This window comes from Heteronotia binoei, chromosome 10 (assembly GCF_032191835.1).
Source record: "Heteronotia binoei isolate CCM8104 ecotype False Entrance Well chromosome 10, APGP_CSIRO_Hbin_v1, whole genome shotgun sequence".
NCBI classification, from domain to species: domain Eukaryota; kingdom Metazoa; phylum Chordata; class Lepidosauria; order Squamata; family Gekkonidae; genus Heteronotia; species Heteronotia binoei.
In genome coordinates this window covers 97,920,411-97,945,422 of record NC_083232.1, presented here as the reverse complement: position 1 = coordinate 97,945,422, position 25,012 = coordinate 97,920,411, and the positions used below count along the sequence as shown (strand labels likewise).

The window sequence follows — 25,012 nt, the reverse complement described above, 5'->3', positions numbered from 1 at the left end:
CAGATCCTGGACTCCCGGTACCATCGTGGAGGCCTCCAGTACCTGGTGGACTGGGAGGGATACGGCCCAGACGACCGGTCTTGGGAGCCCGAGGACAATCTTCATGCCCCGGACTTGGTGCACCAGTTCCACAACGACCACCCCGACCTTCCAGGTCCCTCGACGGAGGGGGGCCCTGGGGGGGGGGATAGTGTCATGGGTGCTGGGGACCCTTCAGAGGAAGTTGAGTCTGATGAGGAAACTGTGCCCCTGCCACCTGCACCAGTGCCCCTGCCTCCTGCTGGAGAAGATCCCAGCCCCCCTGCCTCGCCCTCTCGGGTGGCTCGTGTGCGTGACCGCCTCCGGCAGGACCTCAGGGATCGGAGGAGGGCGGCACGCTCACAAGCAAGACGCTCCCTGAGCCCTGAGTTCTGAGAGGATTCTGGCCCTTCTAAGAGCAAGGATGCTTGAGTGGTAACAGGATCCTGGCTGCCTCCCTGAGCCAGCAATTAGCCCAAACGGGCAACAGCCAGCAGAGGGCTATATAGCTGTGGGCTTTGGGAGGAAGCTTTGTGGAAGCAACTAGTCATCTCCCTGACATTCTAGCATCCACTCCGGCTTGACTTTGGTTCCTGACTCCCTGACTTTGGCTTTGGACTTCTGGACTCCCTGACCTCGGCTTCTGGACCTCAGACCTGCGATACTTCTACAGTGATTCGGATTTGGCGCCTCGGACCCTCCTGCTTACTGGCTACAGACCTCGGACTGCCTCTGGACTTTGCCTGACCCGGCCCCAGCCGTGACATGGTGGACTTCCTGATGGCCATTGGTTTTGGCCATTGTGTGACACAGAGTGTTGGACTGGATGGGCTATTGGCCTGATCCAACATGGCTTCTTTTGTGTTCTTATGACTGGGGCAGTGATGCTCTCATTCCTGGTGCTGGGGGGGCAACAGTGGAGGGGGCAAAGTGGGAGGGTTTTGGCCATTGTTTGACACAGGGTGTTGGGCTGGATGGGCCACTGGCCTGATCCAACATAGCTACTTTTGTGTTATGTCTGGGGCAGTGATGCTCTCATTCTTGGTGCTGGGGGGCGGGCAACAGTGGGAGGGCTTCTGAAGTTCTAGCCTTGCTGGTGGACCTCCTGATATCATCTGGGCTTTGGCCACTGTGTGACACAGAGTATTGAACTGGACGGGCCACTGGCCTGATCCAACATGGCTTCTTTTGTGTTCTTATGTCTGCGGCAGTGATGCTCTCGTTCTTGGTTCTCGGGGGACAACAGTGGGAGGGCTTCTGGAGTTCTGGCCTTGCTGGTGGGACCTCTTGATGGCACCTGTGTTTTGACCACTGTGTGACACAGAGTGTTGGACTGGATGGGCCACTGGCCTGATACAACATGGCTTCTTATATGTTTTTACGTTTTTAATGTGGCTTTAAATGAGGTATAGAAATGTTCTGAATATTTTTGGAAGAGTTTTGAAAGAGGTGTAGAAATGTTTTGAATAAATAAAACAACATGGCATGCCCCATGTCAAGTCAAGATCTCTACCCCCCCGCCCAACTCCCTCTTTACAGCAGCTAGCTGCATTATTCCTCAGGCCATCTCTTCCTCAGCCTTCGATTTGGGGGCTGGCAAGCAATATGGCTCAGTGTGACTAAGCCTTATGGAGAAAGAAAGAGGACTGGAGGGGGGGGATTACATGACAGACCCTCATCCAGCCTGAATTTCTTCATAGAAGATAATATAGTTAGAGAGACACACACTATTCTCATTTCCCCTCCCTCAGTGTAAGCAGCATCTATGGAACTTTCCCGGACTAACAAACAGGGTTGTCAGCTGGCAGGTGGAGCCTGAAGGTCTCCTGGAATTAGAACACCTCCAGGAGAAAGAGACCAAAATGGCTACTCTGGAGGCTGGACTCTATGGCATTGTTCCCCACTGAGGTCCCGCCCCTCCCCAAACCCCTCCTTCCCCAGCTCCGCCTCCCAAATCTCAGGGCTGGTAACCCTAACTGCAAATAACACTTGCATGCTTAGGGAATGTTGTTCTTCCCTTTAGGGTCAGGCAGCACATTTTCTCCTGGCCAGTTTGGCCAGGGATGCTGGAAGGTTTTTCTTTTCTTTTCTTTTTTTTTTGGGGGGGGGGGGTCATCTTCTGGACATCTGCCCTTTCACGGAGCAGGTGTCACGGGTGTGGGGGGCGGTATTTGTGAGTTTCCTGCATTGTGCAGGGATTGGACTAGATGACTCTGGAAGGTCCCTTCCAACTCTATGATTTCCCCAAAACTCTGACAGTTGATGTCTTTGAAAAAGTCACAGGCAGGGGTCGTTTTGTAGAAAAAAAGGTGGTGGAGCTCATCCAGGGATTGTTATGCAGCTGCACCTACTATTCAATGGACAAAGTGGGGAAGAGGAGGTGGCACTGTCAGAAAGGTTCAGGAGCTGCTGTGCTCCTGTGAGCTCCCACTGAATCCGGGGCCTGGTCACATGTATATCAAAGGCTTCTTCTTGCATGTGATGCTGAGAATATAACTCAACATATCTGCAAGCCAATGCAGTGGCAGTGTCAGAGTAGGGCGAGAGAGATGTGGGTTCCAATCCCCACCATGAAAGCTACTGGATGACCTAGGTACAGTCGCCTTCTCTCTCTCTCTGCCTAACCTTCCTCACAGAATTGTTGCGGTGATAAAGTACAGGAGAGAAAATCGTGTGCACACGAAACAAATAAACACGGGTGGATCCAGCCAGCTTTTTGACTCAATATCCAGCAATTCTCCACCCTGCTGCAGCTGCTGTCTCACATCCTGAGTTCCATGATTCTCACCATTTCCTTATTTGGTTACCAAAGAGGACACCCCCTTCATTTTTCACCAGCAGAAAAGCTGCCTGGATCCAATCCATTATGTGGGATTTGCTTAGACATGCACAGTAGAGTTCAAAAGGATGGAAACCATGATGAGCTTTGAGAATCTACAGTGACCATCATCTCCTCCTGCCCCACCTCCATTCTGGGATAAAATCTACAAAAGAAGCCAAATTTACTGTAGAGTTTTTGCCCAAGTAACAGGGCACTGTCCTGACATCACAGCATGCTGACATCACTTCTGGGTCACATGGGAAGTGACACAGCCACATCAACTGCAATGCTGACTGGGCCTCTCTCCTACTCCAGCTAAGTCCTCCTCTGTTCCCCACAACCCTATCTGACTTAGATAATAAACAGTGGCAAAAATACAGTTTTGGTGTGAATGAAAAGGAGTGGAACCTTCCGAAATCTCTGTTTCTTAAAAAAAATAAATAGATTATCATGAACAGCCATTTAGCAAGAAGAAGGTCAAGCCATGAGAAGACAAAACAGTGAATTATTAAAGTTTACCTGTGAATAACCAACTATTTCTCCATTTTCATCCAATACATTAAAATTAATTATTGGACCTTGGGTGTCTGCGCTGCTGAAGTCTGTATCACTGTAAATGAGCACTACTGGTGCCCCGTTGGCATACTTAAGTGCGGAGAGGACCGTGTAAGTGTAGTGAGCTAAGGCAAACGTGTGCTGTTTTATGTTCTCCATTCCACCTACAGAAGGGGAAAAAAATCCAACAATCAACTTCTTGTCTTTGTTCTGAACTGTTCCTTTTAAAGCAATGCCAGTGGGCCATGAAAGCATTTCCCTGAAATCAAATCACTTTTCATCCTTTTTTTTTGTTTTAATTGCTCTTTCAGAAAATGTTTCAGCAGCTGTTCACCAGGAAGGAGCAGAGAAGCTCAAACGCAGATGTATAACTAGAGCAGCCCTTAACTTTCCCAGAGCAGGAGTCCACGCTTAGCCCCTAGGTGGCAGCATGGGATTCCTCAGTGGCAGGTATTTGACACCTGAGTCACATGACATCACAGTCACATAGTATTAGGTACCTGATGGTGAGCATTTTTACTTTTTTTAAAAATGTCACAAACAGATAGAGATTCCTTCCATGATTGTGCCTTTCACTCCCTGAATTCTTCTCCTGCCTCTTGTTCACTTTTGATAGGTTTTGCAGTCTCTTACCTTTCACAATCTCTTCCCTATCTGTTGCTCTCTTTGCTTTCTGCCTTCTTTTATTCCTATTCACAATCCTTCTATTCGCTCTCCCTCTGTCCCCACTGCTTCCCATACACTGTCAAAGCTATCCCCCGCCTTCTCGAGCTTGGCAAGGAACTTTGGAACAAATACAAATCATTAGGGTTTGTATAGAAGGTCTGAGCGCCTGCTCCGGCTGCAATGCCACTGAGGATGTTCTCCGCAGCTGAGAACGAAATGTCTGGAAGGAAAACTTTCTCCAGTAGAACACGGCACTTGATCCCGAAAGATTCTACAAACCCTAATGATGTTACCAGCCGTGAAAACCTGAAATCTTTGATAATACAAATCAATACATATGACAGTGTGTGTGAGGCTTGGGGGGGAGATAAATGTTTTAAAGAAAACGTTTATTCGATATCAGCGAAAGTTTCCAAATCAGCATAAGCCAGAAAGGATGAATCAACTCCTAGGCTGTGGTCACACACACTAAATAATGCACTTTCAATCCACTTTCCATGCACTTTGCCAGTCCACACAGTGTGTGTGTGACTGCAGCCATAAAGTTCTTTTTTGTTTCAAATTTGTCTGTTTGGGGAAAACAACACAGAAGGCATGATAGAGGAGGAAAAGGCAAGGCCGGGATAAGAAGAAAGAAATGCACAGAAATGCAGTTACTTCCGATTGCATGTGCGCAGGATCACAGCCTTCAGGATCAAGACTTGGCAGGCTACCTAAGGGTTAGCGCACAGGATGCTGCAATTCCGGCAACAACTCTTTTGCCTTCTCTTTCCACTCTTGCAGTCTGGAACCTGCCTTCTCAGATGGAAGGGACCCCACATCACAAGCACTGAAAGACAGGGACGAAGAGTGGCAAAGAGAAAGAAGGAGAAGGCAAAGGAAGGGGGGGGGGATGTCAAGACCCCAGCAGTTCAGGAAAGACAAACAGTCGACTTCATAAACGGCAGTTTATTATTCACTGACAGTTCTGGAGGCAAAGCGAGTTTTGCAATGACTGGCAGGCTAACCCCTGGGTCCCCTATGTATAGGATTGGATTAACAGTTACATTTTCAAGCAAAAGCGGGAAGCAAAGCGCGGGCATTTGCAACCCCTCCCCAGTTGTCCAGTCCCCTCTTCTTGCAGGTGCTTCTTAATCAGCAGTCTGACCTTGGGGGCCCCTTGGTAACCTCCTAGGCCAGCGGAAAGAATCTTGGTAACTTGACACAACAGATAGCAAAGCAGAAGCAAAAGCAAAGAAGCATAGCAATATGAGTATTAACCCATTAAACACGGCAAGGCACGTGACAGGGGAGAGCTTTGTGATATAAGTATGTACCCAGTCTAACTAGCTAGGATGGATGGAGATGAAAGAAGCACGTTCTGCTCTCACGGTAGCAAAATGGTGAAAAGAGTGTGAGAGAAAAGGTGGGCAGAAGATAGCATCAGAGCAGAAAGAAGGAAAGGATGAATCTCTCTCTGACTCTCTATAGTCCCCATGTGAAATGTGAGGCGAAGAGACAGCGCCAAGTAATTAACTTCCAATAACTATATAAGAAGACCACTGCTGGGTCAGACCAATGGTCAATCTAGCTCAGCATCCTGCCTCACTTGCCCTGGAGCATCAACAGTGTTTCTATTAAAATACATAGTTCATATCATCATTCAGCAAAACGCCACTACTGGGGCATCATACCCTACAACAAAACATTGCAATGGTCATTGGGTGAAAGAGGGGGAAAGCCAGAGCAGGTTTCCGTGACACAACTCCCACAGCAGAACTGTCCTCCCTGCGTGTACACGAAAGGTCGGGCTCCAGATGAATCTTCTGAATTTGAATCTCTTTTGGAACATGACAAAATCTCCCCTGGCTTAACTGCGCCATATAGAATCTATCCTTTACAGTGGGCGTTCAAGTGTATAAGAGGAGCATAATTTATAACAACAAACGCAGAGAGGCCAAAGTTTTAAACCTTTTCTGTGCAAATCTGATATTGATTCAAATGGAGAAAACACATTCGTTTTCATCATCCCCTCTCCCTCAACTGGAAACCCGCAGCCTGCAGTGCCACCAGGTAAGCGGCTTAAATGATGCTGCTACAATTCACCCACCTGTTCTCATGCTTCATGTCCCCTTTTCCATGAGAACCCCCAGCCTGGAAATTATTGGGTACTTCTTAAAGATCTTTATTTCCTTTTATGTATATTATTTTCCAAACCCAACACTTGGGAATAACAATACACCTCTTAAAATGCCTTACAAATGGAAATCTTAAATGTCCACTTAGTAGGGATGGGCACCAACCTAAAAAAGGCAGCTCGAGGTGGCCCTGAATCGAACCCTGAACCAAATAGACCCCAAACAAAGCAAACAAGTCTGGTGGGGATTGCCCTTGAAGGGACTTCCCTTCAACCTTTCCCAGCCATGGTAAGCCATGGCTGTCAAGTCTGCTATGGGTTACTCAATATCTGTATTAAGGTTGGTTCTGAAGTGAAGGAGTCTGGGTACTTTACAGTGTACACCGGGGGCTGCTAGCTCACTCTCCTGCCCCCTCTCTAGAAATGCCTTTGTTGTGTAACCTGCTTTGAAATGCTAACCTGTGAACAAGATAGTGGCGCCTTCCCAGCCTTGTTCTCTGTGGGGAGTATGGGGTGTCAAGACTTCGGTCTGGGAACGAAAGAAGTAGCATCCTAGTGTGAAGATGTGTTGCATAGATTGCCCCCCGTAGGAATCCTTTAGATTCATACTTTAAATACTGGATTAGTGCATATGTGTTTCAGTCCTTCAATCTCTGCCATGGTCCACAGTTCTGATTACAATAAACTTGCTACTTTATCAAGAGACTCGTTATTGAATTCAGCCGACTTGACATTTTGAAGGACTCCCTATCTTGGAGTTCAACCTTTCCGGCAACTGAAAAGGCGATGTCCGAACAGTCTCCGGAGAATGGAGGATTCCCAACCAGAGTGGAGGGGGCCGAGACACCCTGGCACATCCATACTGCCAGAAGGACCGCGGCCTCCCCTCCACAGTTTCAGCTGGTGGCGACCCCACGGCAATACCAGCCAAGAACCTCCACTACGCTGATGGATCAAGCCCCGGTCCGTCGGGAGGCGATCATGACCCGCCACACCAAGCGGGTCCAACTGGCCGAGGCCGCCGCCGTCCACCCGGGCGAGGCGAGCGAAGGCGCCAGCGCCGCGGGGGCGCAGGACCTCGAGAGTGGAAGCGAAGGGGCCGAGTGCGGAGCGGAAGACGGAGGGGCGAGCCCCAAGGACCAGACCGATGAGGAGTACGAGACGTTTCGCGCGATGGTCCGCAGGGAGATCGACGGGGCGGTGAGAGACCTAAAGGACCAGATGCAGACCCTGACCGCGCAGCTGGGCAGAGCGCTGGGGGTGACCGGGGCTCGCCAGCAACAGCCAGCCCCGGCGGGTCCGCGGGGACCCCCGGCTCGACAGGGCCCCGCCGCTCCTCCACCCGGAGCGGCCCCGCAAGCCCCAGCGGCGCCCCCCCTGCCCCGGTCAGACAAAGAGACCTGGGGGGGGGGGCCGGGAGCTGGACGCCACGTTCGACGGGGACCCGGAGGAAGTGAACTACTTCGCGATCCAAGCAAACAGCTACATGCACTACTGGGGGGACTCATTCCCCGATGAGATGAGCCGCGTGGACTACCTCGGGTCGAAGCTACGGGGCGCAGCGAAGAAGTGGTATGTGAGCCTATGCGAAACCAACAGCCCGGTCCTCCACTTCGTAAACACTTTCGTGCAGGCCCTGCTGACCCAGTACGAGGACCCCCTGCAAGAAACCCGAGCGCTGGCGGCGCTGCGGAACATGAAGCAAGGGGCCCGATCCATCCGGGAGTACGCGGCCGACTTCCAGGCCAACGCCGCCCGGGCTCGGAACTGGAACGAGGTGATGAAGATCGAGCACTTCACCAATGGGCTGAACCCGAGCATCCTGGATAGAGCGCTCACGCAAGCCCGCCCCGGTACCCTGGTGGGGTGGATTCAGCTGGCGGGGGAGGTGGAGACCAACCTGAAACGAGTGGCGATGCTGCGCCAAGCACTGGCCGCCGGCAGGGGAACGCCGAAAGCAAGCCCCGGGAAGGCTGAGCCACCTAAAGTCAAGAAGCAGGCGGTGGCTGCCCCGGGGGGGCCCCGACGTTGTTTTCGGTGTGGGGACCCCAACCATCTAGCCTCCGGCTGCCCCCAATCAGCCACCGGGGCCGCCCCACCGCAAGGAGCCACCCGCCCGGGCACCCCCGGCCCCAAGAAAACCACCGGCCGCCCTAAGGACGCGGCGAAGAGCAGCGCGCTCCTGGTGCAAGACGACCTACAAGAGGAGGAGGTGCGTCTGTCAGAGGAGCTGGCCGAGCTGGCGTGGGAAGAGGAGCCGGCGGGAAACGACGCCGACCTGCTTTGAACGGTGCCAACCAGCAGGTCGACCGAGAGGAGGCACCGCTCACGGTGAGACCCACGGGAAGGTTGTACTTTATAGTGGTCAAATTGTTGAACCCAAAGCTAAAAAGGTTCCTACAGATCCGGGCCCTCATAGACTCGGGCTGTAATAGAGAGCTGATTTCCCCCAAGGTGGTGGAGGCTCTGGGATTGAAACGCTTACAACTGCCCCACCCCATGCACTTTGAACAGATGGATGAGTCAGTAATGGGGGGGGAACCCTGCACGCAAGAGACTGAGCCGTGCCCCCTGGGGATTGAGGATCACTGGGACTCAGAGACGTTTGTGATCGCGCCCGCCTGCGGCTACCCCGTGGTCCTGGGAGTGGGGTGGTTGGAAAAGCACGAGCCCCTCATCCGCTGGAGAGCCCAGACCATCAGATTTCCCGACCCAAGTTGCAACCAGCACCTTTGGCAGGCAGCATGGGGGCCACGAGCGCCAGCCGCTCGGGAGAGGGCGTGCGTCCTGGTGGAAGAGGTGCACCATGTCCCGGACGCCTACCGCAACCTGATGGAGGTATTTAGTGAGCGGGAGGCCAACCAGCTACCCCCCCACAGGAGCACAGACTGTGCGATAGAACTAATCCCCGGGGAAAGCCTTCCCAGGGCCAAGCTCTACCAAATGGGGTGGGCTGAGAAGAAGGAGCTGCGAAAATTCCTAGACTTGAACTTGAAAAGGGGGTTCATCAGACCCGCGACGGCCCCCCACGCGGCCCCCGTGTTGTTTAGAAAGAAAAAGGACCACAGTCTTAGGCTTTGCACGGATTTTCGTGGGATTAACGCGATTTCCATGTCAAACGCCTACCCCATCCCCCTCATCAAAGATTTGCTAAGCACGGTGGCGGGGGGGAAGATTTTCACAAAGCTTGACCTGCGGGACGCGTACTTCCGAGTGCGCATCAAGGAGGGGGATGAGTGGAAAACGGCGTTCAACACCCCGATGGGGCAATTTGAATATTTAGTCATGCCGTTTGGATTGCAAGGGGCACCGGGGGTGTTCATGAATTTCATAAATGATGTATTGCGGGAATTTCTGTACAAGGGGGTGGTGGTGTACCTTGATGACATCATTATTTATTCGCAAGACGAACAATCCCATGTGAAACTAGTGAGGGAAGTGCTGGCCACCCTGCTGAAGCACCAGCTCTACGCCAAGCTGTCTAAATGCGAGTTCCACCGCACGGAACTAGACTATTTGGGCTTCCGGGTGTCTGGGGACGGGCTGGCCATGGATCCAGCCAAAGTTCAGGCAGTTCTAGAGTGGGCCCCCCCGAGGACACGTAGACAGCTCCAAAGTTTCCTCGGATTCTCCAATTTCTATAGGACATTCATTGAGGGGTTCGCCCAGATCGCTCTGCCCCTAACAGACCTCCTGAAGACGAAGGGGAAGGGGGAGGAGGCAAAGCGACCAGGGGCCAGGCTGAATTGGACACCGACTTGTCAGGCGGCTTTCGACCGGCTTAAACAACTGTTCACAAGCGAGCCGGTCTTAAGCCACCCAGATGAGCGGAAGGGGTTTGTGGTCCAATGCGACGCCTCCGACGTCGCCGTAGGAGCCATTCTCATGCAGAGGGATGAGGAGGGGAAGCTGAGACCCTGCGCTTACATTTCGCGAAAGTTCTCGGAGGAGCAGAGGAACTGGTCAGTGTGGGACAAAGAGGCTTTCGCTGTCATGTTTGCACTGAAAACTTGGAGGTCCTTGTTGGAGGGAGCCAGGGTGCCCTTTGAGATATGGACGGACCACAAAAATCTAGAGGCACTAACAGGGAAAAGAAAATTGAGTGAAAAGCAAATCAGGTGGGCGGGCTTCTTCTCCAGATTCGACTTCACCCTGAAACACATCCCGGGGACCCGCAATTTCCTAGCAGACGCCCTGTCCAGGCTCCCACAGCATGAGAGCCAGAGAGAGGAAGTGGTAGATTCCCTGATCCCCCCCACACAAGTGGCGGCTATGGTCACTACCCGCTCGCAGAGGAAAAAGGAATTGAGCGGGCTAAGCAAAGAACGAATCACCCTAGAGGCCGAACGGGAGGGAGGTGGGCGGCCGGAGGGGTTGCAGAAAAGAAAAGACGCTCTTTGGTACAAGGGGGAGAAACTGTACATCCCGGAAATATTAAGGAAAGAAATTCTCCAACTATGTCACTGCTCCAAATTAGCTGGGCGCTTCGGCTATGTAAAAACCTTGCACTTGGTGCACCGGCAGTTCTGGTGGCCGTCCCTAAAGAAGGATGTGTCGGACTTTGTAGCTGGTTGCCCGGTGTGTGTGATGGCAAAAAGGAGGGGGGGGGAAACCCCCGGGACTCCTACAGCCTCTGGAAACAGCAAAACGGCCATGGGCCATGGTGTCCATGGACTTCATAGTCGAGCTACCCCCCTCCCGGGGGAAAACAGTCATACTGGTGGTGGTGGACACGTTTTCAAAACAAGCCCACTTCATCCCCTGCAGCCAATTACCCACGGCCAAGAAACTAGCGACTTTATTTTTCGACCACGTGGCCAAACATCACTCCATCCCTGACAAGGTCATAAGTGACAGGGGGCCTCAGTTCGTTGCCACCTTCTGGCGGGAGTTTTGTAAGTTACTAGGGATGGAACAGGGGCTAAGTTCTGCCTATCACCCCCAGACGGACGGACAGACTGAGAGAGTGAACGGGGTGCTAGAGCAGTACCTACGGTGCTTTGTGAGCCTACGCCAGTCGGACTGGGTGGACCTCCTCCCCTTCGCTGAATACGCTTACAACAACAGCGCTCACAGTTCCACAAAAGCATCTCCCTTTGCAACAGTGTTCGGGTATGAGGGAAAGCCGATTCCCATGCTGCCAGGGGGGGAGGGATTGACGGGCTCAAGTTTCGAGCAATGGTGGCAAGGTCCCAGCCAATGTTGGCCAGCCATTCAAGAAAACCTGAAGCTGGCCAAGGAGGCGTATAAGAAACAGTACGATAAAAGCCATGTGCCAGTCTGGGACTTGCAGGTGGGGGACTCCGTGTACCTGTCAACAAAAAACCTGCCTCTGGCACAACCGTCTAGGAAATTGGCTTTTAAGTTCTTAGGGCCATTCAAAATCAAGCGGGTAATCAACCCGGTGACAGTAGAGTTAGACCTCCCCCCTGCTCTTGGTAAAGTCCACCCTGTTTTTCATTGCAGCCTACTGCGCAGATCTCCGGGGCCGTCCAAATGGCATTCACAAGATTCACCAACCCTCCCCTCGAAGGGGGAGTGCCGGAGCCTCTCGGGGCCCGAGTTCCGGAGCCATAAATGTGACTCGCCCTCCTTGCAAGGCCGCCCGGCAGGAGGGGGATCCTAGGGGGGGCAGTATGTCAAGTCTGCTATGGGTTACTCAATATCTGTATTAAGGTTGGTTCTGAAGTGAAGGAGTCTGGGTACTTTACAGTGTACACCGGGGGCTGCTAGCTCACTCTCCTGCCCCCTCTCTAGAAATGCCTTTGTTGTGTAACCTGCTTTGAAATGCTAACCTGTGAACAAGATAGTGGCGCCTTCCCAGCCTTGTTCTCTGTGGGGAGTATGGGGTGTCAAGACTTCGGTCTGGGAACGAAAGAAGTAGCATCCTAGTGTGAAGATGTGTTGCATAGATTGCCCCCCGTAGGAATCCTTTAGATTCATACTTTAAATACTGGATTAGTGCATATGTGTTTCAGTCCTTCAATCTCTGCCATGGTCCACAGTTCTGATTACAATAAACTTGCTACTTTATCAAGAGACTCGTTATTGAATTCAGCCGACTTGACAATGGCCGGGAGAAAGGGGGCAGGGATCTCTAGGGAAGGGGCATCATTTAAACCTTCAGTCCCCTCCCCCTTTTGAATTGGCAGAGAGTAAAGCCAAATTTCACCCTTTGTTTTTTTCCTCGTTGCTTTGAAACAGGTAGGAGCAACATTTATTTTATTATTTATTTATTTATTCATGATTTGTATCCCGCCCTTCCCACAAGTGGCTCAGGGCGACTTAAAAGTTAAATGGCTGGCCTTGAAGATCCAGACTGAATTGGCCAAAGTCTAGTAAACGTTTGGGGAATGTGCCTTCTCCATACACCAGCTCCCAAGCTCTGAACTAGCCCAAGTTTGGCCCAAATTTTGGCTCGTGAGCCAGTTCATGCCCATCCCTACCATTCACTTCACTGGAAGTGTGGCTGCCCCTCTCCTCTTCCTTAACTACTCTGCTGATCGATCTTTCAGCAGACCTCTAGAAAGCGAAGGGGAAGGTAATACACTGCTTGGGAAACCTATAAACCAAAGGTCCTCCACCTTATGGATCCTGCAGACACCTTTGGAACTCTGACACAGAATGGTGGTCAAAGCCACAAAATGGCTACCCCAGGAGCCTCAAAATGTCTGCCACATCTTACCTTCTGGCGGGGGAGGGCGGGATATAAGAATAAAATTTGATTTGATTTGATTTGACTTTCTGTCACACAGTGCAGATTCTTGTACTTTTGTGGCCGCTGCCGCCAAAGCAATGTCTTTTAAAAAATCTGTATATAAAAAAAAAAATCTGTACGGCCAATCAAATCTCCAGGGACAGATCAGCAGCCTTGCTGGGGGAAATTCCCATTTAGTGCTGCCCACTTTCTAAGAAACACTCGGTGGGCAGAAGGGAAGGTATCAGCTGGTGCCACAGTGCCCAAAGACATCACATTAGAGACACCTGCTGCAAACTTCTATGTGGGAAAGGACTCCCTCCACAAATACACTTTGTCCTTTCACTGCAGGTACTACATCAGGAAATCTTGGGGTCGTGGTAGATAACTCACTGAAAGTGTGCGATTGCAATAAAAAAAGGCCAACGCCATGCTGGGAATTATTAGGAAGGGAACTGAAAACAAATCAGCCAGTATCATAATACCCCTGTATAAATCGATGGTGCAGTCTCATTTGGAATACTATGTGCAATTCTGGTCACCGCACCTCAAAAAGGATATTATAGCATTGGAAAAAGTCCAGAAAAGGGCAACTAGAATGATTAAAGGTTTGGAACACTTTCCCTATGGTTAAACGCTTGGGGCTCTTTAGCTTGGAGAAATGTCGACTGCGGGGTGACATGATAGAGGTTTACAAGATAATGCATGGGATGGAGAAAGAGAAAGAAGTACTTTTCTCCCTTTCTCACAATACAAGAACTCGTGGGCATTCGATGAAATTGCTGAGCAGTCGGGTTAGAACGGATAAAAGGAAGTACTTCTTCACCCAAAGGGTGATTAACATGTGGAATTCACTGCCCCAGGAGGTGGTAGCAGCTACAAGCATAGCCAGCTTCAAGAGGGGATTAGATAAAAATATGGAGCAGAGGTCCATCAGTGGCTATTAGCCACAGTGTGTATATATATGTATGTATGTATATATATATATAAATTTTTTGGCCACTGTGTGACACAGAGTGTTGGACTGGATGGGCCATTGGCCTGATCCAACATGGCTTCTCTTATGTTGTTATGTTGCCATGTTCTTAAATTATTTTTATACAAGAAAAAAAAGTACTTCTGTGTCATTGTCATCAATTACCCCATCTCCACCCTCATCTCAGAGCTGTCGACCAGAGACAAAGGCTGCCATGCCCAAAGGATTAAGAAAGAATACGACGACGACATGGAGGTGAGCACCTAGCCACATGTCTTCCCATCCTTTAGTCAGCATTTTTCTACTCTGGAGAGAAACAGATTGCTTCCTTGAAACTGTTGCTCTTTGGGTTGCTTTGGAAGGATGAAAACAGTCCCATTCGAAAGATCTAGAATGCACTGAAGTGTTTCTTGAGGACTGTGACATCACTTGGAATCAAAACACTTTCTCTTCCTTTTCCAACCTTTTGTCAATCTGTTTGACTGCAAGTCGCTCGGATATCTGTCCCGTTCAGTGGAAATCGGAGAAGAGTGGATGACTAATGGAAGCAGACTGCACACCGGCTCCAGGAGTGGAAGGAACAGGTGACACCACCATTGATCTCCATGGGACCAATGCTGCCGGCGACACTGGGATTTGTACCAAGGTCGAAAGGACAGACTGAGTCGCAGACTTTGGCAGTGCTGTCCCCTAGGCACAGAGGCAAGACATATGGCTTCTAAGGACCTGCTGAGTAAATTTTGCACAATGCAGGCATGATCTGATCTTGCCGAGGCAGGGGTCACCTGCATCACAGATTACTCCTGGAAGCACAGCCATGTTTGAAAAAAATCTTGCTGGGACATAATCAGAAAGCAAAAATGGAGAAAGACACTGAAATAGATAAAACATGGCCAATGTCCACTTCCCAAACATGTATAGGAAAAAAACCCCTAATGCTATGCAGTGCCCTGGGGCTGAACTTAGATCTTAGGGGCCTTCACAGTAGGCGTGCCAACATTCCTTCCATGGGATTGATAATAATAGCAGTACCTCAACACCAGGAGTCATTTTGTAGAAAAATAGGTGGTGGAGCTCATAAGCATATGCCCCCCCCCAGCCAAAAGCAACCCGATACAAGAAAAGAGAGCCCCGGGCAAGCGAGGCCTGCTTGGGTTGGCTAGAGATCCAGCCAGCCCAAGCAGGCCTAACTTGCCTGAGGCTCTCCAGGGCCACTCCCCCAGTCAAAAGGCCAGCAAGCCACCCACCACTCATAATCACATAAGAAATGGAGAAAGGGTGGTGCGGGCTTCTCCAGGAGTTAATGAGGGCTGCTGGGGGCACAGCAAAGCCCCTGTTGTCTAGCTGGCTGCTCGCTCTCCTAATCCAGGGATAGTTATGCCGCTGCACCTACTCTTCAATGGACAAGGTAGGTGGGGAAGGGGGGGGGGGCATCAGAAAGGTTCAGGAGCTGTGCTCCTGTCAGCTCCTGCTGAATCTGAGGCCTGCTCAACATTTAAGAGGCACCAAGTACAAGTAAGTAGGGTAAGTACAAGGAGGTCAAATCAGTACCTCCCAACAGTAAGACAGCATTTAGGGGAGGGGAATTATCCTGGCCAGCCCACGGTTCTGCCCTTCTCACTCATATCGTGTCCTCTTCCATTGGTCTCCAGGTCCACAGAGTCAAGCCAGACCTCAGCTTCTCTGTCTCTGATGGAGAAGAGACTTCAGTTGGGAGCGGCTTGTCTTGCAGTGCCCATTTCCTCTTCTCTGCTCCCAGACTTCCTGGCAGGCCTTCTTCAGTGCCAGCTCTCTCCTGGCTAACTTTGGACAGTGCTGAAGAGAGAGAGGGCACTTCCAGGTTCTAGCACCAGGGGCTCCACGTCACCCGCAGCACCCCCATGTTTATGTCCTGGGGTCAATGGGGCTGAGATCAAATACCGTTTCTCCACATATCTCTTCTCCAGGGCTTTTTTTGTAGCAGGAACTCCTTTGCCTATTAGGCTACACACCCCTGATGTAGCCAATCCTTCTGGAGCTTAGAGTAGGCCCTGCACTAAGAGCCCTGTAAGCTCTTGGGGGATTATTAGGGTTTGTAGAATCTTTCGGGCTCAAGTGCCGTGTTTTACTAGAGAAAGTTTTTCTTCCAGACGTTTTGTTCTCAGCTGCGGAGAACATCCTCAGTGGCGTTGCAGCCGGAGCAGGCGCTCAGACCTTCTTGGCTGCTGTGCATTGAGCAGGGGATGAGCTTCTGTGAGTCACTTCTCACTTCTCAATGCACAGCAGCCAAGAAGGTCTGAGCACCTGCTCCGGCTGCAACGCCACTGAGGATGTTCTCCGCAGCTGAGAACGAAACGTCTGGAAGAAAAACTTTCTCCAGTAGAACACGGCACTTGAGCCCGAAAGATTCTACAAACCCTAATGATGTTACCAGCCACGAAAACCTGAAATCTTGGAGGATTGGTTACATCAGGAGTGTGTGACCTAATAGGCAACGGAGTTCCTGCTACAAAAAAAGCCCTGCTTTTCTCTTAAACTTTAGCCTGTTTCTCAAGGGTGCTTGGCGTCTAGAGACCCACCTGGAAAGGAAGCCAGCACTGTCATGGAGTTTACGTGTCAGATGCAGGTTGGTAGCATGGCAGGATTGCAAGGCCAGTGACCACCACTGCACCCTTGGACTTTGTTTACATATGGACTGGATCCAACAAAGGGCAACACCATCTGTAATTAAAGTAAACTTGTTGCTAAGCAGACAGTACTGAACAGGTGGGATGGGCCATTTAATTCCATGCCTCCTTTCTCAAGAGCTGAGTAAGCTTTTTTCTCTCCTGTGGAAACACCTTCCTACTAAGGTTTTTGGCTAAATATTAGGAAGAACTTCCTGACAGTTAGGGCAGTAGAACAGGCTTCCTTCCTCGGGAGGTAGTGGGCTCTCCTTCTTTGGAGGTTTTCAAACAGAGGCTAGATGGTCATCTGACAGCAATGCTGACTCTGTGAACTTAGGCAGATCATGATAGGGAAGGCAGGAATGGTTGCATCAGTGCTTATTCTTGTGGCCCTTTCTTATATGCCTAAGGAAATTCAAATCACTACTTTGGGGTCAGGAAGCCATTTTTCTCCAGGCTACTTCAGCCAGGGATCCTGGAGGAGGGGTTTTTTGCCATCTTCTGGGCATGGAACAGGGTCACGGGTGGGGGGGGGGAGTATTTGTGAATTTCCTACATTGTTCAGGGGGTTGGACTAAATTACCCTGGAAGTCCCTTCCAACTCTATGATTCTAAGGTACAGAATCAAATGCTTTGCCCTCATGCCTTGGAGACAAGACAGGCCCCAAGGTGACTTATCAAGTCACCAACCTCTAAGTGAGTCCTGGAGTTCTCCTGGAATTTCTCTCCATTTGGGAGAAACAGCAACTCTGGAGGGCAAACTCCATTGTGTGTGTTACATCTCCCCTGAGTACCCTCTCCAAACTCTCATCTCCAGGCACCATCAGCAAATATCCAGGAATTTCCCAAACTGGAGCTGGCAACCCTATGAGATAATTAACACTTCTTTGGAAAATGAGGGCCCAACGTGACTGGCTCTGTGACCAGCATTTAAACAATATCAAAAGAGCTTTGGGCACTGCACTGACTCAGAAGTAACCTTGACGTAAACTGTTCTTAAAAACGGACTGAATATGGGATCAAAGTTGGCCTGTTCTCCAATTTCATGTGTGCAGTAGAGACTCACCCCTAATTGGGTATCTAATTCCTTTATGGCTTCTCCCTCCCAGCTCCTCAGTCCAATACTATGGAAAGCAGATTCTTAATCCGTTTATTCAAGTTGGTGCAGCCTAGACCAAATGTGAACCATTTTCAAATGTTTATCTTAATGAACAGAAGGCTTTTGGAAATTTCCCATCTTATTTTCCTGAACAGCTAATTTGCACTATTTTCCTTGTGGTCAAGGATGTTAGCAACCTTTATTCTGAGTCAGACTGCAAGGCTCTTCTAAGGCAAGAGGCTAATAAGCATTCCTTGCTGAACCGTTCGGATTTCCATTTGAAGTTTTTTTGCGGGGAGCTGTACGAGGAAACAGGGAAATCTGACCGAAGGGAAGCCATTTTGTGCAGTTCAGACCTGAAAAAGCGATCGACATTAATTCATCGAATTAACAGTGCTCGTATTTTGCGTAAGAGAATCATTCTTTCCCTCCCCTATCAAGTCAAAATACAGAATTCTGGCCACTGAAACTTTTGCTAACCGGGACACTAACCGGGACAATGAGGTCATAAAGCCCTATATGGCCGAGGACCTGCCTACCTCAGGGACCGCCTCTCTCCATATGTTCCCAGAGGGCACTGCGCTCCAGTTCACAAAATCTCCTGGAAATCCCTGGGCCTAAGGAGGCCAAACTTAAAACAACCAGGGAGCTGGCCTTCTCTATAAAAGCCCCCCAATGGTGGAATCAGCTCCCGGAGGAGGTGCGGGCCCTGCGGGACCTCAATCAGTTCCGCAGGGCCTGCAAAACTGCCCTCTTCCAAGAAGCCTTTAGGATGTAACCAGAATAAATATGACGCTGCCGGATAAATAGAGATTGCAGCACCACTGTATTGTTTTAACTTTTTAAATTAATTTATATTTGTACTTATATTGTTATTGATTTTATCTGTCATTTGTGATACCATGATTTCGTATCATGTTCTGTAAGCCGCCCTGAGCCTGCCTCGGCGGGGAGGGCGGGGTATAAATAAAAATTTACTTACTTACTCATGATGGCACCTATTCAGATGGCTGGTGGGATAAACAGGCCCTTTAAAGGGCCACCCGTTTCCCAGCTGAGCAGTGGGGGTGGGCCCTTTATGGCACTGCCCAACTCACTGCTGATCAGAGGTGCTGGCCTGTTTAAGGAGCTTTCATCTGTCAACCAACTGTTTGACAGCAGTCTATGGGGAACTGACAGGAAGCAGACACCAGATTGAGTGCCACATTCGCAAGAGGCAGGGGGAGAGATCCAGGGAGGACATGCCAGCTCTGGCACCCGGGGACCCTCCCCTTCATTTGAGATGGGGGAATCTGAGGGACAGGACAGACACAGTCCCCAACAGAGAGTCTAACCATTTGCTTAGGTGCCTGAATTCAGACATCGTCACAAATTGGGATTGGATGCAAGAAGTCAAAAACCTGGAAAGCTTCAATTGAATTCCACACCTGAAGAGGGAGCACCCAAGGTTGGCCATGTCAATCTTATGGTCGCACAGACGTTGGACATCTGAACACAACCGAGGAATAACATGAAGGATTTGCCCAGCGTTCTGGAAACTGTTATAAACTGTACATTAGCAGAGTAAATTAAAAATAATTATTAGCATCTTACTCATCCACCAACACTTTGATTGGATAGCTTATGATAAAGAACTATTTTCTGACCATCTCAGTCATCTGACAAGAAGTATGGATTCCTAGCAAGCCTCTTCCCCCTCCCAAATTCAACTTGTTATGCACTGAGTGACGTAGATTTAGAAAAGTACGAGGTTCAGGGATTCAGCTCAAATTTTATTAAGCCTCTTATGCAATTCACTTCAAAGGGTTCTTAAGATTTTGGCAAAAAAGAGGCGCTGAGATTTTTGGCAAAAAATTAGGCAAATTTGCAAAATAAAAGATGCGTTCTAAAAATCCAAACTACCAATCTTAATGGAAAGTGGCGATGGAAGGTGATAAAATTTATTTCCATCCCTTTTTGAAGGACAGGGGACCACCTCAAAAATCTCTCTCTTAAAAAAAACAAATGGATAGAAATGCACCTGGATTCATTTCACCATCTCAGACATTATGGAGATTGTAAGAAGAAACTCCAGGACTAATCTGTCTGAAGACTGACACCGTAACCCCGCAAGAATGGATCGGCTTTGTGTCTGTCAGGGCAGGGATCAATGAGAGGAGAGTTCTTGCAGAGTCTAGAAAAAGCAAGAAGAGGCCAGCCTGTAATGTGATGATGACCCCCAACTTTTCTCAATTGCTGACTTTTTAAATAAGGATGAAGACTGTTAAACACACTTGGCAGGACTCACAAGCCACTGAGAACCTCCCCTGTTGTATTCTAACCCGCTGAACAATGCAACCAAAGATAAATTTTTGGCTGGAATTTTATTTACTATAAATGCGCATTCTGTAAATGAGAAGATTGTGTATTTGTTATCAGATATAGATGAATTTGTATCCTATAGAGTTGCTCTTTTTGCTTTTGCTGCTAAGAAGATCAGAGCCAGGGCAGTCTCATAAGGGTTAACCGGTACACCAGTTTATCTTATTCCCATCTTATTGTCTAATTTTATCATTTTATTTTTGGTATTTTACTGTAATATTTTTTGTCGCACTTGAAAGTTTTGCAATCCTGTTATGGCCAATGGCTAATACAATAAACTTGACTTGACTTGAATAAGGATGGAAAAGATCACAAGACTAAGTGGTATTCCATTGCTGTTTTGATACCCAGACTCCTCTTCCCCTCATCCACTCCCACAGAAACACTTATCAACAAAAAACCGCATAAAGGTAAGATGACTGTTCGTGCCTGGGTAGGAAGAAGCAAAATGCAGCAGGATCCATGTTTGAGGTGCAAAAAAGAGGCTTCTCTAACATAATCCAGTTTCCAGCAGCAGAAATTGAGGGCCAAACAATATGGGGAATCCATGGCTGGATCCTTCCTCATGAGCAGTCATGAGGTGTGAGGATCAGGATCATGGTGGTGGGGAAAGGACAACTGAACATCTGAAGCTGCCTTCTACTGAATCAGACCCTCGGTCCATCAAAGTCAGTATTGTCTACTCAGACTGGCAGTGGCTCTCCAGGGTCTCAAGCTGAGGTTTTTCATGCCTTTTTGCCTGGACCCTTTTTAGTTGGAGATGCTGGGGATTGAACCTGGGACCTTCTGCTTACCAAGCAGATGCTCTACCACTGAGCCACCGTCCCTCCCCTTGAATGCTTCTCCTTGACCATTTTCCTGATCAACAGCTCCCCCAAAGCTGGAGGGGAAAAGAATTCCCCTGATGTAGCCAATCCTCCAAGAACATCCCTGATGTAGCCAATTCTCCAAGAGCTTACAAGGCTCTTTTTTGTAAGCTCTTGGAGGATTGGCTACATCAGGGGGTGAGGCCTAATATGCCAAGGAGCTCCTGCTAGAATTCCACCCCTGTTAACCACTATACCAGACTGGATCTCCATATGTGGGAACTGTTTGAACTCAAGCAGTGGTTCTGAACATTTTGCTCAAGCGGCTGAAATTTGCAGATTTAGCATGAACCATCCTCGGCAGTCAAGCATACCTGCCTGAGAGCCACAAGGTGGTTTTTAGGATAGGTAGAAAATGTGAGCGCCTACTAATACTTCTCCCTTGATTTCTGCTAGTTACAGTAACAGGACTTCTCCCCCCCCCCCCCCACTCTCCAGTTCCAACTGTCATTCTTCTTTTACAGTTCTAATCTTTGAAATGAAGATGCTCTTAATACCCTGAAAGAAGCTTTGCATACAAAATGAACTGAGCCCTTTAAGCTCATGAGAAATGCTTTCATTTAGAGAAACTAAACAGCATGAAAGAAAGATGTTGATTCCCCTTTTTTGCACGTTCTGCATTTAATGTCCTGCCAATTAGTAACAACAGTTTCTCAAAGCCCAAACTGCACGAGACAGCTGACACGTGTCAGTTTATCCCCACGCCAGAGTGCGCACTCAAATGCACAACGGGGGAATTCGCCGTAAAAAGTGCTCATTTGCTTGGTGTTGCAAGGGAGAGAAGGAGCTTCCCACTTCCCTCCCGCCCAGTTTTTGCCAAAGGAAATTGGTTTTTTTTTGGGGGGGTGCCTCTTTTCTCTGGGTCCACAAACCACCAAGCGAAAGAGCACTTTTTAAGGCAAGTGTCCCCCGTATTAGGGTTGCCAAGTCCAATTCAAGAGATATCTGGGGACTTTGGGGGTGGAGCCAGGAGACTTTGGGGGTGGAACCAGGAGACACTGTGGGTGGAGCCAGGAGCAAGCATAATTGAACTCCAAAGGGAGCTCTGGCCATCACATTTAAAGGAACTGCACACCTTTTCAATGCCTTCCTTCCATAGGAAATAATGAAGGATGGGGCACCTTCTTTTAGGGCTCATAAAATTGGACCCCCCTAGTCCAATCTTTATAAAACATGGAGGATATTTTGGGGAGAGGCACTGGATGCTATACGGAAAATTTGGTGCCTCTACCACAAAACACAGCTTCCCCAGAGCCTCAGAAACCTGCGGGTCAATTCTTCATTATTTTCTATGGGAATAAGTTTCCATAGGGAATAATAGAATTCCCAGCAGATATTTCCCTGCTTTCTGATGATGCTGAAGTGGGGGGAAGGCCTCCAAACCCGGGGATCCCCTGCCCTCACCTGGGGATTGGCAACCCTACCCCATATGCAGTACAGTATATGTACTGGCATTCTGGTAACACACCCATAGCTCTGTTGGATATTATTGCTCTGCATGCAAGAAGATTAAGGGCCTTTTCACACTTACCGGTGGAAACTGGAAGGCAGTTGGTATTGTGCCGCCATGCAGTAATATGAGACAGGGATGGGAGTTTTCAGACACATGTTTTTTTTCCCGGTAGGGTTCCGTGATTGAAGCAAGCCATTTCACACTGTTCCGCTTTTATCTCGCTTCCACCAGCCCCAGCCGTTTTCGCCTGCCGGCGCGCGATCTCCGGCTTTTTTTTTTTTTTGGAACGTCGGGCAAAGATCGCTATAGCGACGTATCACAACAGCACCACCATAGAGATGGCTAGGCTCCATTGAGATACGTTACCAAGTTTCAGCGGCAGCGATCTCTGGCATCTTAATGGAACCCAGGCATCCCTATGGTGATGCCGTTGTGATACGTCGCTATAGCGCTATAGCAATCTTAGCCCGACGTTCAAAAAAAAAAAAAGCCGGAGATCGCGCGCCGGTGGGTGAAAAAGGGCGCGAAAACTGCTCCTGGATTAGATACTGGACATTTCACACAGCGCCCCATACCGATTTCAACCCGGAAGGAGGGGTTGAAAACTGGAAGAAGCTGCTCTTTGTTAGTAATAACTCAGGCATGTCTCACTACCGGGAAAACCACGGGACTGTGTGAAAAGGTGACAGTATTCTGGTAGCAGCCAGTTACTGAGTCGGGTCTGTCTGAAATGCCAGCAGAAACCCGTTACTGTTCAGTAACTGACCAGCTTCCATACCGGAATACATAGGCTGTGTGAAAAAGTTCTAAGAGAATGCTCTCCCTCAGGTCCATCTGGCTGTTGGTCTGACTGGTTAGAAGGGCCTCTTTGGCCCTTGCTTGCCTTCTGTTCCATCTTATAGACAGGGCCTCCCTTCTTCTCTCTCACCTGGGATTGGAGCGGCAGTGAGCTAACTTTTTCAAAGTGAATTTGTTCACAATGAGTTAAATGTACCTACATGCATAATATCGCATAAGATGATCTTCTGCTTTTGTAAGTGAAATTTCTTTCTCTTGTTACCACTGGAGTCAGGCTACCTTTGTAATTTGTTTGAGCAGCAACTTCCCCTTAACGGGGAAACATGGAGAACAATTTCAGTTTCAGTTTATTATTATTACGGCAAATGGCCAGAGAACAATTTCAAGGATGATAGCCAACATACCTCATCTATAGGGCCTTTTTGGTAGGAAAAACTCAGCAGGAACTCATTTGCATATTAGGCCATATCCCCTGATGTCACCATTGTTTGACACTGGGGGGGGGGTTGTAGAAAAAGCCCAGCAGGAATTCATTTGCATATTAGGTCACACACCCTGACACCAAGCCAGCCGGAATTGCGTTTCTGTGTGTTCCTGCTCAAAAAAAAAGGCCCTGCCTCATCAACTTCTCCTGTGCTCTGGACGAAATGCAATGGTACTTAAATAACTGTTGTATTATAATAATACAGTAAAGCAGGGGTGTCGAACATGCGACCCGAGGGCCATATCAGGCCCCCAGAGGGCTCCTATCTGGCCCCTGAGCAACTGTCTCTTGTCTGCTTCCTTCTCCCTCTCTCTCGATTCCTTCTGCATCTCAACTTGCTTTGCAAGTCTTGCTCTCCATTGGTTGAGGCTCCTCCCCCTCCTGGTTCCCTGGGAAAGAGCCAGAGCTTTCTTTGCCTAGCTCCCTGGATCCCCTGGGAGAAATGCAAAGAAAGCACCTTTAAAACCAACAGGTGCAAGTTTTATTTTAAGGTTTTTTTAAAAAAAATTGGTCATGTTCGTCTGTGTCCTTTAAAAAGTTTATATCTCTGCTACTTAATCTTAAATAGGTACACACATGGCCCGGCCCAACAAAGTCTCATTTATGTCAGATCCGGCCCTCATAACAAATGAGTTCCACACCCCTGCTAAAAGTTATCAGTGACCAGTGATATCCATTGTATGCTGCCATATTGGGGACAGGCTGTGGTTAAGTGGTAGAGCGTCTGCTTGGCACTCTGAAATTCCCAGAAGATCTGCCTGAGATCCCAGGGGAGTTACTGTCAATCAGAGTAGAGTATACTGATGTAGATGGACTGGCTGTCTGATTCACTGAAAGGCAGCTTTGTGTTCATCCGCTGGTCTCTCAGCCCTGCTTGTAACTAGGCCATGATGTCTTTAGGGATTCAAGACAGCAGTCATGCCAATGAATGAGATTTAGCACATGCCCATGTGGCACAGACTGCTAGTTAAATGGACTTTGCCCCAATAAGCATAGGTCAAAAAAACCGTGTTAAGTCTGGACTAAAATCTGCTCTAAAATTCCAGAAATACTCTCCTTTTTTATTATTTACATTATTAGGCTTTCTGCGCAGACTCGGAGGAAGGCAGCCGCTTGTCTCTTCGCTCCTACTAACGCTAAGTTGTTTTAATCTTTTAACTTTTATCTTGCCTTGATAGAAGGAATTATTTTTAAATAATCTTATCCTATCACCTTACTTTTAATATTTGGTGTCTCTGTTTTGTCTTTCCCAAGCTCTGGCTGTTTAATTAGTTAATAAGCCTCTGCTTTCGTTTTCTGACTCAGAAGCTGTTGCAGCTAACGACCTACAGCTGATGTTTTATAAAGTTTTATAAAGTTTTACATAGTCTTAGCCTGTCCCTCAAAGACAGGGTTTTGGGGGTTTTGGGGGGTTTTTTTTAGAATCTTTTAATTTGAACTGAAGGTCGAAATTAAGT

At 48.9% G+C, this 25,012-nt stretch overlaps 1 protein-coding gene across 3 annotated transcripts in view; it reads right to left on the bottom strand.

Moving 5' to 3' along the window:
* Positions 1–25,012, bottom strand: part of MOCOS (molybdenum cofactor sulfurase) — a 194,374-nt gene that overhangs the window by 80,724 nt on the left and 88,638 nt on the right. For all 3 annotated transcript variants that reach the window (XM_060247821.1, XM_060247822.1, XM_060247823.1), the window contains exon 6: positions 3,359–3,558. In XM_060247821.1, coding sequence (XP_060103804.1) covers positions 3,359–3,558 — 200 coding nt within the window. The remainder of the gene's footprint in view (positions 1–3,358; positions 3,559–25,012) is intronic.